The sequence below is a fragment of the Lepus europaeus genome, chromosome 12 (genome assembly GCF_033115175.1).
Source record: "Lepus europaeus isolate LE1 chromosome 12, mLepTim1.pri, whole genome shotgun sequence".
Taxonomy (NCBI): Eukaryota; Metazoa; Chordata; class Mammalia; order Lagomorpha; family Leporidae; genus Lepus; species Lepus europaeus.
Genome location: NC_084838.1, coordinates 39,875,397 through 39,889,691, shown reverse-complemented (window position 1 = coordinate 39,889,691; position 14,295 = coordinate 39,875,397). Strand labels below are relative to the sequence as shown.

Genomic DNA, 14,295 nt, shown 5'->3' with positions numbered 1-14,295 from the left:
CGGGGGCACTGCCTGGTGGCCTCTGTCCACAGTGCTGAAATCACCGCCAAAGCAGCTGAGAACTTTCAGTCTTTATTTGTCCTACCCTTAAGGAAATACCAAATGCAGAGACTTCAAAGCCTAGGGGTTGTCCTAAATCTCAGAAAGCATTGCCAAACTGTTCACCTCATTTATTTTATACACACACACACACACACACCACTCCTTTCAGAACCATAACAGTTACAGAAAGGCAAGGGGTGAGTTAGCAAGTCAAGGAAAAGAACGTTGTGATCTTACCTTGGTATGGGTGGCTACCAAAAAACAAATCAGTGTAGTCTCAGGTTATATAGAAGTTCGGAGTCAGAGAAGTGAGGCAGGCTGGCTCCTTTATGCTTTTGGTTATAAGATTTATTTATTTATTTGACAGGCAGAATTACAGATAGAGAGAGAGAGAGAGAGAGAGAGAGAGAGAGAGAGAGAGATCTTCCATTTGCTGGTTCACTCCCCCAAATGGCCACAATGACTGGGGCTGGGCCAGGCTGAAGCCAGGAGCCTGGAGCTTCTTCCAGGTCTCCGAAGCACTCGGGCCATCTTCTGCTGCTTTCCCAGGTGCATTAGTAGGTAGCTGGGTAGGAAATAGAGCAGCCAGGTCTGAAACTGGTGCCCATAAGGGATGCCAGCATCACAGGTGGCAGCTTTACCCACTATGCCGTAATGCCGGCCTCAGGCTGGCTCCTTTGTGCACACCTGCACACATGGAAAGAGTTAAAGAGACCCAAGCACCACAAACCGAAACCCAGCCAAGAGAACACAGCCTTAGTGATGGAGCTGAACAAGGCACGGGAGGAATCCCTGAAGGCCTGAGTCTTGGAGGGTCTTGAGGGACACAGATGGCCAACGTGGCAGATGAAGTCGATGCATTCTCAAGAACACATATGACAAAACATGGACACCATTGGACAGCAGCTTCCTGCTCTATAGGAACACAGATAACTGGCCACCGGGAAGGCAGTACCGCTGTGTGAGCAAACGTGACATAAATGTTGTGTTGGAGGTAGGATATCTCACCAGGTATCCAGCCCTCTGGAGACCTGAGATGCCAGTATACAGTTGAGCACTTTCTGATGCGTATGCATGCCACTGAGTCCAGAGGAGCCATAACTTTAAGGAACCACACGAGCCCACATTATTTTGGCACAAAAAACTGGAGAACTTTTAGTTTCTATAGTTCACAGGTAGGGTTCTTGGAAGCCTGCCGCCAGAATCTGATGTTGTGCGCCCTCTGCTGGCCATTATAGCACTGCTCGCTCACCCCTATGTAAGAAATAATCAGTAGCAATTCAGAACACAGTGCTCACAGAGGTGGGGAACGTTTTTTCTGTCCAGGACCATTTGGATGTTTATAATGTCATTCACGGGCCATAAAAAAATCATCAACTTAAAACTGAGCCTGTTGGGGCTGGCGCTGCGGTGCAGCCAGTTAAAGCCCCAGCCTGCAGTGCAGGCATCCCATATGGGGACCAGTTCAAGTCCTGGCTACTCCACCTCCAATCCAGCGCTCTGCTAATGTGCCTGAGAAAGCAGCAGAGGAAGTCCCAAGTCCTTGGGCCCCTGCAGCCATGTAGGAGACCTGGAGGAAGCTCCTGGCCTAGGATCAGCTCAGCTCTGGCCATTGCAGCCGTTTGGGGAGTGAACCAGTAGGTAGAAGGCTTCTCTGTCTCTCCCTTTCTCTGTGACTCTGACTCTCAAATAAATCTTTTTAAAGAAGAAGAAGAAGGAGGAGGAGGAGGAGGAGGAGGAGGAGGAGAAGGAGGAGAAGGAGAAGAAGAAGAAGAAGAGGGCTGGGGCCATGGCACAGCAGGTTGAAGCCCTGGCCTGAAGCGCCAGCATCCCATATGGGCGCCGGTTCTAGTCTCAACTGCTCCTCTTTCGATCCAGCTCTCTGCTATGGCCTGGGAAAGCAGTAGAAGATGGCCCAAGTGCTTGGGCCCCTGCACCCATGTGGGGGACCCGGAAAAAGCTTCTGGCTTCGGATCGGCACAGCTCTGGCCGTTGTGGCCATCTGGGGGGTGAACCAGCGGATGGAAGACCCCTCTCTGTGTCTCTACCTCTCTCTCTAACTCTATCTTCCAAATAAATAAAAAATAAATAAATCTTTAAAAAGAAGAACTGAATCTGGGATCAAAATTAGAGCTCAGCTGTGTCTGGGGCGCCGGATCCAGGGAACTGTCTCTTGCAGCACTACAGCATCGGGCTGAGGCCAAGGTTGGGATTCAGCACAGGACCACGGTCCGCGCTCAGGGGCAGCATGCAGCGTGTGTGAGGGGAGAGGCTACAGCCCGGCCACAGGAACGGGTCAGCCTGCATCCAAGGGACCAGGCGCAGCGGCCTTCCTGAGACCGGGCGGAAGCACCAAGCCTGGAGCACCTGCTCACTGAAGAACTCAAGCAGGGATGTTTCCCGGGAGAGAGGCCTGACGGGTGGAGGACAAGTGTCACTAAGTTCTTGGGGCCTGCATACTTTAAAAATGAAAATGGGCAGGCGGAGGAGCCCCTTTTGTCCCAGGGCAGATCCAGCTTCCTGTCAACCCCACCCCAGCTCAGTGCCACCACACACACCACCCGTACAGTCTGGGGAGAGGACAGCCCCAAGGGCCAGCCCTGTCCCTGCAGCGAGCTGGCAGCTGTGGGGGCAGTCTTCCCTCCCCCCAGGATTCTCTGTTTCTATTGGCAACAGGGCCTGGCAGCCTCCCACACCCAGCTCTTAGCAACCATGGAGCCCCTAGCAACTGCTGCCATGGTGACAAGACAGCGAACTGAGAAGAGGCTGGGGGCACTTCCTCTCAAGCCTTCGGCTGTGTGCAAAATTGGGGGCTCTCCCTCCCATACACAGTCTGGGAGGGAAAAGTGCTCCTGTCTAAACACCCCCTCACTGGCACCCACCTCGCCTCGGCCCACAGGTTCCGGTTCCCTCGGGGTGAGGAAATGAGGGACACCTAGGGCTGTGACGTCTCCACGGGAGGGAGGGAGCGAGGGAGGGAGGGTGTTTGGAGCTGACATGGTCGCAGATGTGAGCAGACACGGTGTCAGCGTGTCCACAGCCCCTCACTGCAGCCACTCTTCACCATGCGGACACATGCCCCTGGTCATCTGGTCACACACATTCCCGCACACCGAATCACATACCCACCGCGAATAACACAGAATGGAGCGCACAAAAATAACTATGCAGCTAGGCTCCCACTCACAAATCCCAGTACCAATACACCAGGCTCATGGCCCAGGCTCCACAGCACAGACGCACTTGCAAACGCAGACATCTGGGAAGGGCCAGGGCGGTGGTTCCTGTGGCCGAGCGCTCACTACAAGCCACGCTCAGAACTGCATGCGTGACGTGCGTTAACCTCAACTCACTCGCACAGCAATCAGGAAGCGGTGCTGGGTCTCGTCCCCATCTACAAGGAAGGGAAGGAGGTGCCTGTGCCAAGGAGCCTCCCAGGAGACGGCCTGACTCCAGAGCCACACTGTTACAGTGTAGCCGGCTTCCCCCACAACCCAGCTCTCACACACGCACACACTCACTCACGCCCCGGATGCCCAGGGCAGCGGGACAGAGGCAGGCAGCAGAGCCAGTAGCACCCCTGCCTGCAGGCACAGCCCCACACTGGGAAGGCCCAAACCTACACTTCAGCACTAGCGGGGCCAGGTGAGGGCTGGTGACTAAACTCTGCCCCCGTGCTGGCTCAGGCGAGGCTGGAGGAGGCAACGGAGACAGAACTGGAATAGGAGGATGCTTAGCCACCTACAGCCTGGCCTCCCGAGATCCGGGGGGCGGGGGAGTGAAAGACCCCAGGCCCAGGCTCCCTCACCCCCTTCCCTCCTGCCCCTGCACCCCGTCCCTGTCCCAGCCGTCTGGGCTCCATCTTCTACTCCTCAGCCCCTCCATCCCTTCCCACCTCCGCCCCTCACTCCCTCTGCACTCCTCTCCTCCCACCCTACCCCCCTCCCCATCAGCCCCACCTCCCACCCTGCCCACTCCCCATCCTCATCACCCCTCCCCCATCCTTCCAGCCCCCACCCCACCCCTCTCCTCCTCCACACTTCATCCCCTTTACATGAGGCCTGTGAGCACTGGAGGAGAGCAGGGAGTGAGAAGATGCCCACCGACCCCAGCACCCCTGGCCCCCTCCTGCTCTGCCGCCTGCCGACCCCAAGCTCTTTCTCCTGCTCCATCCGCTTTGCAAGACCTCGTGGGTGTCCAAACCCTGCCTCCGAGAACCGGCAGAGAAAGAGGCGAGAGCTTTCCCCAGGCCCTTCCTTTGTCACCAACTTCCCCCAAGAACTCCCTCCCCCTCTTCACCCCCAGATTACCCCCTCTCCGCCCCCACTCCCTGGAGCACAGATGGGCCTGGGAGACAGTAACGTGGGCGCCAGGCTCCGCGTCTGCTGGAGCGGCGGCTTCCGCTGGAGTCCGCCTCCGCAGCCCCGCCGGCTCCGAGCGGGGACACTGGGGCTGGGGCTGAATGATCTGATGGGGTGGGGGTGGGGGGCCCCGAGACGAGATGAGAGATGCCGAGGGGGTGCAGAAAGGGGATCATGGGGGGCTCGGGTGAACGGAAAAAGGGGGTGCCCGAAGGGTGGGGGGCTCACAGGTGCAGGGAAAGGATTAAGAGCAGGTGCAGGCAGGGGATGGATCGTGGGGGCAAGAAGAGAGGTGAGCAAAAGGCGGGAACGCGCGGGGCCTGGGGGAAAGCAGGAGGGGAGGCTCTACGGGAATGCCACGCGGCCTGTGGGGGCTGCTGAGGGCTCTGCTGTGAGGGGCTCACGCTCCAACAGCAGTCATGCAGGCGCCAGGCCTGGGCAGGGCTGCCGGGTCACCGCCAAGGCAGCCAGCAGAAGGGCACCCAGACGCCATCGCGGCCTGTCTGGAGGCTCCGGTAGGTCACGTCAGGTCAACGCCAGGCCAAGGCGGGGGGTAAAGCTGAACCAGGCCGAGCTGACGTCGTCGGTTCGCGGTTCCGTAGAAGACAGGTCAGGAGGGGTGACCTTTTGGCTTGGGCCAGGAACTACATCTCCCAGAGTGCCCTATTCTCGCTCCCCCCCCCCCGCCCCCAGCCTCTGAAATGTAAAGAAACCAAGAATGCCCGGGGTGAGGGCCAACTGGTGGGCGCGGTTTTCCTTTAAGGCTGCCTTTGACGTCGCACGGGTTCCAGAAGGTTCTCCCGGGATTCGAGCGGCGGCCAGTACGTCCCACCTTCTCAAACTGCAGATTGGACTAATGCATTTGCCCCCGGCTCGGGTCTGAGTCCCACAGAAGAACCAATAAAATCAAAGGGCGCGTGCAGTTGCCGCCCTCTGTCTCTTTCACCAATGACAGGAGGAGACGGCGAAGAGGTGTGGTTGATTGATTCCGGTGAGCACCAATCACACCCACACCAATCACTGCCCGGAATGTGTGCGCGTGTGGCCGGGTGACAGGGGCGGAGAATGGGTGGCTATCTCCGAGCCGCACGTTGAAAGCTGCCCAATCACAGCAGAAGCAGAGCTGAGTGACAGGCAGACGGCGCAATGGGCGGCGTGGAGGCGGAGCCGTGGGGGCGGGCTCCCGGTGCCGCTGTCGGCGGCCGGCGGGCAGGCGACTCCTGTCCCGAGTGGAGGCAGCGGAGCCGCAGCCGGGGTAGCGGGCAGCAGCTGTCTGACGGACCGCGGCGGCGTCCGCAGCTCCTCATTGGTGAGGGCACCGAGCCCCGACTCGGGAGTCCCGGGAACCGGCGTCGCGAAGCCAGGGGTCCGGGGTCGGGGGTGAGGGGACGGGGTTGGGACACCGAAGGCCCATCGGCTCTTCTGCCATGGGGGTGCGGGGACTCGGGGTCCGCGACCCGGGCTTGGCACTCCTAGGGGGCCGTTGGCTTCCGAGCCGAGGCACGGGAGGAGAGGGTCGGGTCGGGGAGGGTCGGGCGGGACCGGGCTCCGCGGCGCGGAGGCGGTTCTGAGCAGGCCCGCCAGCCAGTGCCGGTGACATCACCGCCCACCCTCCCCCGCCCGAGCCCCCTCCCCTCGCCTCCTGGCCGCGCCTTTTGTCCCGGCCGAGCTGGGCTCCGCCCCGCCGCTCCCCGCCCCTCTGCGAGGGAGGAGACTCCCCGTCAGTGACTTCATTGAGCATTGACTTCTTGGGGATTGGGCTCGGGTCTTCCTCCCCAGAGAGGCGAGAGGAGCTCACCGGCTGTCAGGCCCTCACAGACACTCACACCTGCCACAGGTACACACGCTGCCCCTCTACAAGCACACGCTGGCGCTGCCAGTCTCGCTCCCACGCTGCCGCACCTGAGAGCAGGTGGCCGCCGGACCCTGTCCCTGCCCTCGCCGCACCTGGGGATCAGGTGCGGCTCCTGCTGCAGCAGACGGGCCTTGCTGGGCCAGTGCCTCTGGGAGTCCGAGGAGGCGGCTTCCAGAGCGGCCGCGGTGCCAGCGATCAGAGGTGAGGGGCTTGGTTGGGCATGTTTAAGCGCACCGTGCTCTCCTGCCCACCCCCAGCAGCACCCCCACTGCAGGCCCGAGGCGCTTTCCGGAGCTTCCCACACTTCTGGGGAGAAGACTTCTTAGCCAGCTTGATGTTTAAAATTCAGCTGGAGCCCTTAAAACTTCGAGCGTGGACGCTGAATGGGTTTGTGAAGTTTCGGTAAGTCCCTCGGGAGAAGGGCACGCACACCCATGCCAAGTCCAGTTCTCCGCATCGGCCTCCCTCTCCATCGCCTCCCTGCCACCTCCATCCCATCCGCATGGCATCCCGGTGACGGACTTGCAAGAAGCCCCTCTGAGTGCCGGCCCCCTTGTCATAGCCTAGCTCAGACCTTGCGGGAGCCCGCTTGCCACACCCGCCTCTCCCACCATTTTCATGGGTATGGGGGGGGTCGACCCCATCAGTTCAGTGATTTCCATTTGTCACCTCTCGTCTCGGCCCCCCACCTCATTTTCCGTGTCAGCTGCCTCCCCTCCCTGTGCCGCCACAGTGCCTGTGCTTTCATTCCTGCCCTAGGTGAACACCCTCCTCACTCTTCTCCATGGCAGGCTGGGCCATGCCACGGGGCTCCTTTGTCATTCCAACACGTGCGCGCGTGTGGGGAGGGGGAGGGCTGGCGGGAGGAGAGGGGGAGGAGGCAGGTCCCTAACCAGTGCCCCGAGTCTGCCCGCCGAGGCAAGGGATTTACGGGTCTGGGAGAGCTGGCAGGTGGGGACCGGGGCCAGGGCCAGGGAGGAAGGCGGCCGGGTGACGAGGGTGAAAAGGTAACGTAGGGACAGCCACAGGGGTGTGAGGATCCGCGCGCCGTGCCGCTTGCCCTCTGCCTAGCAGCCACTGCCCGGCTCTGAGGGCAGCTTCTTGGGGTGCTAGGGTTCTTTCCCAGCTGCAGAGGGATGTGTGGGCAGAGGCCGAGATGGGAGACCCCCCCTCCCCCTCTCGCGGCTTTTGCTGCCTCTTCCGAAAATGGCCGCCCTCCCCCAGATGCTCTTTCTTCTCTGCCTCCCCCAACCCCCGTCTCCCCCACAGGCATGACAGGCTGGTGGGGGGCTCTGGGGAGGACCCGCCTTTGTAGAGCCTTGTCTTCGTCAGCGTGAGGTGACTCCCAGAGCTGTGAGTCAACCCCGCCACCTGCAGCAGGCCCCGCGGGGGTAGGAGTTAGGGCCATTGTCCTTGCCTGCCTGGGCCTTGAGCCTGCCCTCATTCCTGCCGGAGCCTCCTGTGCACCTTGCTGCCTGCTGGGGAGCAGTCGGCCCCAGGAAAGCAGGGCTCCGCCGTGGCTGCCAGCCCAGGTCATTGCTAGAAAGACTCTGCTTCTCCCAGCTCTGGCAGCGATGGGTCAAGTCTCCGAGAGGCTGGAGCGTGGTTTCCGGCCATCCTCCCAAATTTCCCTGACCACAGGAAAGCCCCCTTCCCTTCCTGTCCACCCTAGGCACGGATGAAGGCAGATGAGAGTGGAAGAATTAGAGCCCCACGTTTCCCTCTTGTAACAAGTGCCCCTGTGCCCGGCTTAGATGGGGCTACGAGACCTAAACCGAAAGGGCAGGTGAAGGGAAGGACTTGTCGGGAGGGCTTCAGGGAAGTGGTAATTAGTGGCTGCGTGTCTTCTAGCGGCTGGGTGTAAAAGGCCGCTCCCCGGGATGCTTTGGCTCACTAACACCACCGGCAGGTCTTCACAGGACACAGTTTTGTGTGTAGACACTAGGAAATGAGTAAAGGCAACTGTTGCCTTGGCTGGGGGAAGGACACTGTCACCCCCTGCTAACGAGGGAGTTGGAAACATGAGTTTCCAAAGCTGTGAGTCACCTCTGATCTGAGTCACAAGTGAGGCTTCGCATAGTCTGGGGGGGGGGGGTGCAGGGAGACGTGGGGTCTCCAGTGGCAGAGAGGACTCCAGATCCCCATACCCTGACTCAGCCTGGCTGGCTGGGACCCAGGCCCGTCCCTAGCCCTGGGCCACTGCCCCAGCTGTGCTCAGCCTGGGCACCACGCCTGAGGTGTGGCGTAGGAGCCCATGATGCCCAGGTGACCTCACCCTGGGCACTGACCTTCGGCAGCCCCTGTGTATGGGCCTGTCAGTCCATGGTGCCACGTCGCCCAGCAGGGCCTCCCAGGGGTCCTCGGTCTGGCCCAAGGACCAGGGCCTCAACCCCAAGAAGTGGGCTACAACCTTCAGCTTCCTGCTGGGCAAGCCCAGGAACTGAGGAGGGAGCCGTGGGCTCCAGAATGTCAGAGCTGGAAGAGCCCCTCTAGCCACACCTTTCGTTTTACAAATGGGGAGACCGAGGCGCAGGAAGGCGTGACCTGCTGAAGGTCACACAGCGAGGACTGCAGGATCTGCGGACGCAGGGCTAGGGCAGGAGGGAGAGCGGCTTCGAGCATTGGCCCTGGGTTTCTTTCAGAAACAAGGAGCCCAGTGCCGGTCCAGTGGCTGTGATGGGAAAAGATTACTACAAGATTCTTGGGATCCCATCGGGGGCCAACGAGGATGAGATCAAGAAAGCCTACCGGAAGATGGCCTTGAAGTACCACCCGGACAAGAACAAAGAACCCAACGCGGAGGAGAAATTTAAGGAGATTGCAGAGGCCTATGATGTTCTGAGTGACCCGAAGAAACGGAGCCTGTACGACCAGTATGGGGAGGAAGGTAGGAGGGCGGCCCCTGGGCCGCTTCTCACAGCGGGGCCTGGAGGTGGAGGCGGGGCCGAGGGAGGCAGGGCTCCCAGCAGCGGACCCCCCCACCCCCCCCCCCCCGCCCGGTGCTCCCCGCCTCTCTCCGCCCCCCCCCTCCCTCCTCAAGTCCAGGCCTTAGAGAGGTCTGCCGCTCCAGCCGGAGTCCTCCGCCCTCCCCCCTTTCCTTCCCAGCCTTATTAGTCCTGCCCGAGGTCCCTGCTGCTCCATTGGCTGCGGGGGAAGGCGGGGAGGTGGAGTGTGTGACTGAGGACAGACAGATCATTTACGTTCATCAGCATAAAAGTCTGTCCCTCTGGCAGCCCGGGCCGAAGCACCAAGCTCTGCCCGGTACTGGGTACTTCTCGCGCCCTTGCTCCCCGCCTCCCTGCTCTCAGGCCAGTGGAACCCAACTGAGGAGGAAGTGGCAAGGATCCAAAGGTGGAAGGGGAACTGTTACTGGCATTTTACCCCCTCCCCTGGGTGCCTGGGCACAGGGCGGGTGGCAGGAAAGGCCCAAATAAAGCCTCAGAGAGGGTGGCCCCTCCCAGCACATCCCACGAGCATGATGTAGCTGCTAATTCTGGGCCTGCCCCTCAGGGCGGCCTGCCACCCGCCAGCCACAGGCACCTGTCAGGCTATATTAAGAGACATTGTCACAGCTGAGGACTCTCCTTCCTGGGAGGAACTGTCCCTCTTCCCCAAAGGCATCACCTTTACTGCACAGAATGAAATGGGTCAATGAGATTCTTTCCTGCCCCTGCTTCTTGTCCCACGCCTGTCTGCTCCTATCGTCTGTGCACCCCCACCTCCCAAACCCCCCTCACTCTCTGTGCTGCCGCACCTGCAGGGTTCTCCTGCTCACCTCCTAGCCTTGCCGGTTCCCAGATCCACCAGGCGCTGGCTGGAATCCCCAGTATTCTCCCAGCTAAGACATTTTCCTCCCTGGGCAGAGGGTTGGCAGTGGCACCGGTGGGGAGGCAGGGAGCAGCACAGACGCCGAGCCGCCGCGTGACCTCTCTCTCGGACTTGCACTCAGCCCTCTCCATGCCTCACCTGTGTTTAGGAAGAAGGCGGAACTGGGCGAGCTGCCCCCAAAACTCACCCCTCCCGCATGGCCACCCCTAAGTGAAGGGAACCGCTCCGGCCCCGGCGCTCAGGGCCAGATGCTGACCCCTACCCCAGGCGGGCCCCCGAGGAGACAGTGGGGGCCCTGCAGAAGGAGAAGCGGCCTTGGAGATGCTGGCTCGATTTCTGTGCTCCCTGCCCCTCCCAGGAGCCAGCCAGAACAGTTGTGCACACAGACTGTGTGTGCAGCTCTGGCTGGGGACAAGTTGTTCCCAGCTTGAAAAGAGGGTGGTGGAGGTAGAGCAGGAATCCCTGCGGTGAGAATTACCCCCTCCTGTCGTCACCAATCCACCGCCCTCCCTCTTCTTTCTCCGGCTCTGCCAAGCTGCTTGCTTGATAAGCAGTCCCCCAACAGACCCCACGGCTTGGGGGAGGGCGAAGAGGCAGCTGCCACAAGTCCTTTGGCCTCTCTAATGAAATCCCAATCTGTCCTGCGGTCCCAGGAAGTAAGAGGCTAATTTAGGCTCCGGCTTCCAAGGCCAATTGAAATTATCGGAAAACACCGGCTCAAAGGGAAGGAAGCCTTCCCCTAGGCTGGGCCCCACGCTCAGACCACATATTGTGGATCCGGTCTCAGTGTGAACCCCTTCCCACACTTCCCACCACCCCCAGGCTGCCTCCAAGAATCTGAGCCCCACAGACAGGACTTGGTTCCAGAGACAGCTGGGGTCACCACCTACAAGGCGCCAGCCCATTCATCACTGGCTGCTTGCTATTAGGCGAGCAGTAGACAGCTTGGTGTTGTATAACTTCAGGGAGCTCCATCCCCATTGTGCTCTGTGTCTGCACAATGTGTGAATGACACTCCATGGAGCTGTGCAACTCTGTGAGCAGAGTGTGGGAACAAATATTTAAAAATTTGTACTAGAAACATAGCTCCTCATCTCCACATGAATGAGCTTTCCTATGCTCAAGCCTTCCTGATTTCCCGTTTGGGCAGGAGCCAGGGAAGGCAGCATTAGCAAAGCAGAGGGGCAGTGGGCGTCTTGGGCCACACCCCCACCTCCCTGGCGAAGGTCGCTTCCTAGCCCCCGCGTGGTCGAATCCTCTCTGCCTGTCTCCTGCCTCTGTGCCTTTGGACATAAGCAAAGACTTGGGAGCCGGCAGTCACTTGTCCTGTGATGCTAGGTCAGCCCCGCAAGGCTTTGTGACACATCTTTGGGCCATGAGGATGTAGAAAACACAATAGAGACGGAAGGCGCATCCTCTGTGACCTCTAGCCCTGGCTTTTTCCCCGTTAGGTAACTCCCTTCTTTGAATTTCACTATGAGTCAGTGTATAACTAACAGTGGAAATCACCCTGGGAGACTTCCTTACCCTACCAGCCAGGCCCTCTCTGGAGTTAACGGTTCTTTCTTTCTCTAGAGCCCTGACCTGGGAGGTAGAGGGCAGGGGAGGGATGGGGGGAGCCAGAATGAGCCACACTGCCCCTAACTTCTCCTCCCCTCCAGGCCTGAAGACCGGCGGTGGTTCATCAGGTGGCTCCAGTGGCTCCTTTCACTACACCTTTCATGGGGACCCCCATGCCACCTTTGCCTCCTTTTTTGGTGGCTCCAACCCCTTCGATATCTTCTTTGCCAGCAGCCGGTCCACACGGCCCTTCAGTGGCTTTGACCCAGATGATATGGATGTGGATGAAGATGAGGACCCATTTGGCGCCTTTGGCCGCTTTGGCTTCAATGGGCTGAGCAGGGGTCCGAGGCGACCCCCAGAACCACTGTACCCTCGGCGCAAGGTGCAGGACCCACCTGTGGTGCATGAGCTGCGGGTGTCCCTGGAAGAGATCTACCACGGCTCCACCAAGCGCATGAAGATCACACGGCGGCGCCTCAACCCCGACGGGCGGACTGTGCGCACAGAGGACAAGATCCTGCACATCGTCATCAAGCGCGGCTGGAAGGAGGGCACCAAGATCACCTTCCCCAAGGAGGGCGACGCCACGCCTGACAACATCCCCGCCGACATCGTCTTTGTGCTCAAAGACAAGCCCCACGCGCACTTCCGCCGCGACGGCACCAACGTGCTCTACAGTGCCCTGATCAGCCTCAAGGAGGTGGGGCCTGGTCAGGTTACGTGTGTGTGTGCGTGTGTGTGTTTGTGTGTGCGTGTGTGTGTGTGTTGAGGGCATGGCAGGGCCATTCCCTCTCCCACCGACTGGCTCATTTTTTCCTCACTCTTTTTCCTCCTTCCCACTCCCTCTACCCCACCCGTCCTTACTGTCTACCTTGCTTCCCCAGGCGCTGTGTGGCTGCACCGTGAACATTCCCACCATCGATGGCCGTGTGATCCCTTTGCCCTGCAATGATGTCATCAAGCCTGGCACCGTGAAGAGACTCCGCGGGGAGGGCCTTCCCTTCCCCAAGGTGCCCACCCAGCGAGGAGACCTCATTGTTGAGTTCAAAGTTCGCTTCCCAGACAGATTAACACCACAGACACGACAGATCCTTAAGCAGCACCTACCCTGTTCCTAGGCTCTGCCCCCACCAATCCAGGGTCTACCACAGCAATACCCCCACTCACCCACCCAGTGTGCACCCAGTTTCATGTCCACTGGACACTGGCAACTTTTTCTAAAATGCAAAAAAATGCCACTGGTTTCCAGGAATATGTCCCTGTCCCTGACCCCTTTCAGAGCTGGGCTGCCTTGGGGAAGTGGGAGGGAGGTGGGGAGCTAGCCCAGGCCAGGGGTGGGGAGCTAGCCCAGGCCAGGGGTCAGTTTTCGTGTCACGAGCTTTGAAGCCAGCGCCCACGCCGGTGGCTGGAGAGTGACCTGAGTGCTACTTGAAGATATAGAGTCCCTGTCCACGCCTGTACATAGCATGTCCTCCTTCCCCTGAGCTGTGCTAGTCCCTTTCCTCTCCTTGCCCTTGGCTTCCTCGTGGGAGAGGAGGAAGACAGGAAGGACACTGCCTTCCCACGCCCCCAGGGTCACCATGTCCGAGGTTCTTGCACACATTCACGCACGAGAAGGACTCGCCTAGAGCTGTCTGCCTCTCCCGGGAAGCAGGAGAGGAGAGGAGGCGGGAGGGCAAGGCCTGCCGCCCGTGACCAGGGCCACGGAGCACGAGACACTTTTCATTTGACACAGGGAGGTGACCTGCCCCTCAGCGCCTCCCTGACAGCTGCGCTACCGCTACCTACAGCTGAGAGAGCCAGAGCACCGTCCTCCCCGGTGCTTGGTGCTCACAGGAGCGCTGGCGGGGGGCGCCGAGGCACTAAGGCGAGAGGCAGGGGCGAGGCCCATCTCCCAGCCTCCATGGGAAGGAAAAGGGCTCTGGGTTCAAGCAGTAGCTCCCCTCCCCTCCCGCAAGAGATTCAGGGTCACAGGTTTCTCCCCACACCTCTGAACTCAGGGTCTAGCCACCCCAAACTTGCAAATCCCACTTTTGTGATATGTGAAGCTACTTATTTCTTACCCTTCTTGGAGGCTGTGTGGGGAATCTCCAGCCCTTGGATGCCCATGTGACCCCACCCCACTCCCACCGTGTGTAAGGGTCAAACAGTGAAAGAGCAGGGGGGCGGGAGGGCTGCTTCAGCCAGGTCCTGGGGTGGGGTCTCTAGGTTTTCTCACTTTGACAAGCCCCTGAATGTTTTTATAGTAGTTTTTTTGTATTTTTTTGTAATGACAGTATTATGGAAAAAATAAAATATTTTAAAACTATGGCTTCTGAGCAGGAGTAATGGACGTGGGGTGGGGGCGGTTGGGCAGTGCCAGTGTCAACCTCCCTCCAGGGCCCTGGTCATCTTTAGGAAGCCCAAACTGAAGTCAATTCCCTCCTTCCTGCAAGCCCATGTTCCTGGGGTCTCCAAAATGTAAAACCCAAACAGCAAAGACAGAAGATAGCACCCACCCATCAGAAGAAACATCTACTTGGGAAGAAAAAAATATTCCTGGTCATGAGAAACGAACCATTCTCTTCAGAACGTGTATAAACATTAGAACTAACAGATTTTCTTGGAGTCAGAGAAATTTTCCTCCTAGGAGGAGATGGAGGAAGG

The 14,295-nt window shown here is 59.5% G+C and overlaps 1 protein-coding gene across 4 annotated transcripts; it reads left to right on the top strand.

Moving 5' to 3' along the window:
• The first annotated feature begins 5,613 nt into the window (after positions 1-5,613).
• Positions 5,614-13,957, top strand: DNAJB5 (DnaJ heat shock protein family (Hsp40) member B5). Of its 4 annotated transcripts, XM_062208028.1 has the most exons (5): positions 5,614-5,712; positions 6,241-6,459; positions 8,901-9,145; positions 11,748-12,349; positions 12,534-13,957. In XM_062208028.1, exons 3-5 carry the CDS (start codon positions 8,935-8,937, stop codon positions 12,765-12,767), a joined length of 1,047 nt encoding a protein of 348 aa, XP_062064012.1. In that variant the 5' UTR covers positions 5,614-5,712; positions 6,241-6,459; positions 8,901-8,934; the 3' UTR covers positions 12,768-13,957. The 4 variants fall into 4 exon arrangements, with proteins under 4 accessions (XP_062064012.1, XP_062064011.1, XP_062064013.1 ...); XM_062208027.1 differs by lacking the exon at positions 6,241-6,459; XM_062208029.1 differs by lacking the exon at positions 5,614-5,712 and having other exon boundaries at positions 6,136-6,459.
• Positions 13,958-14,295: the final 338 nt, after the last annotated feature.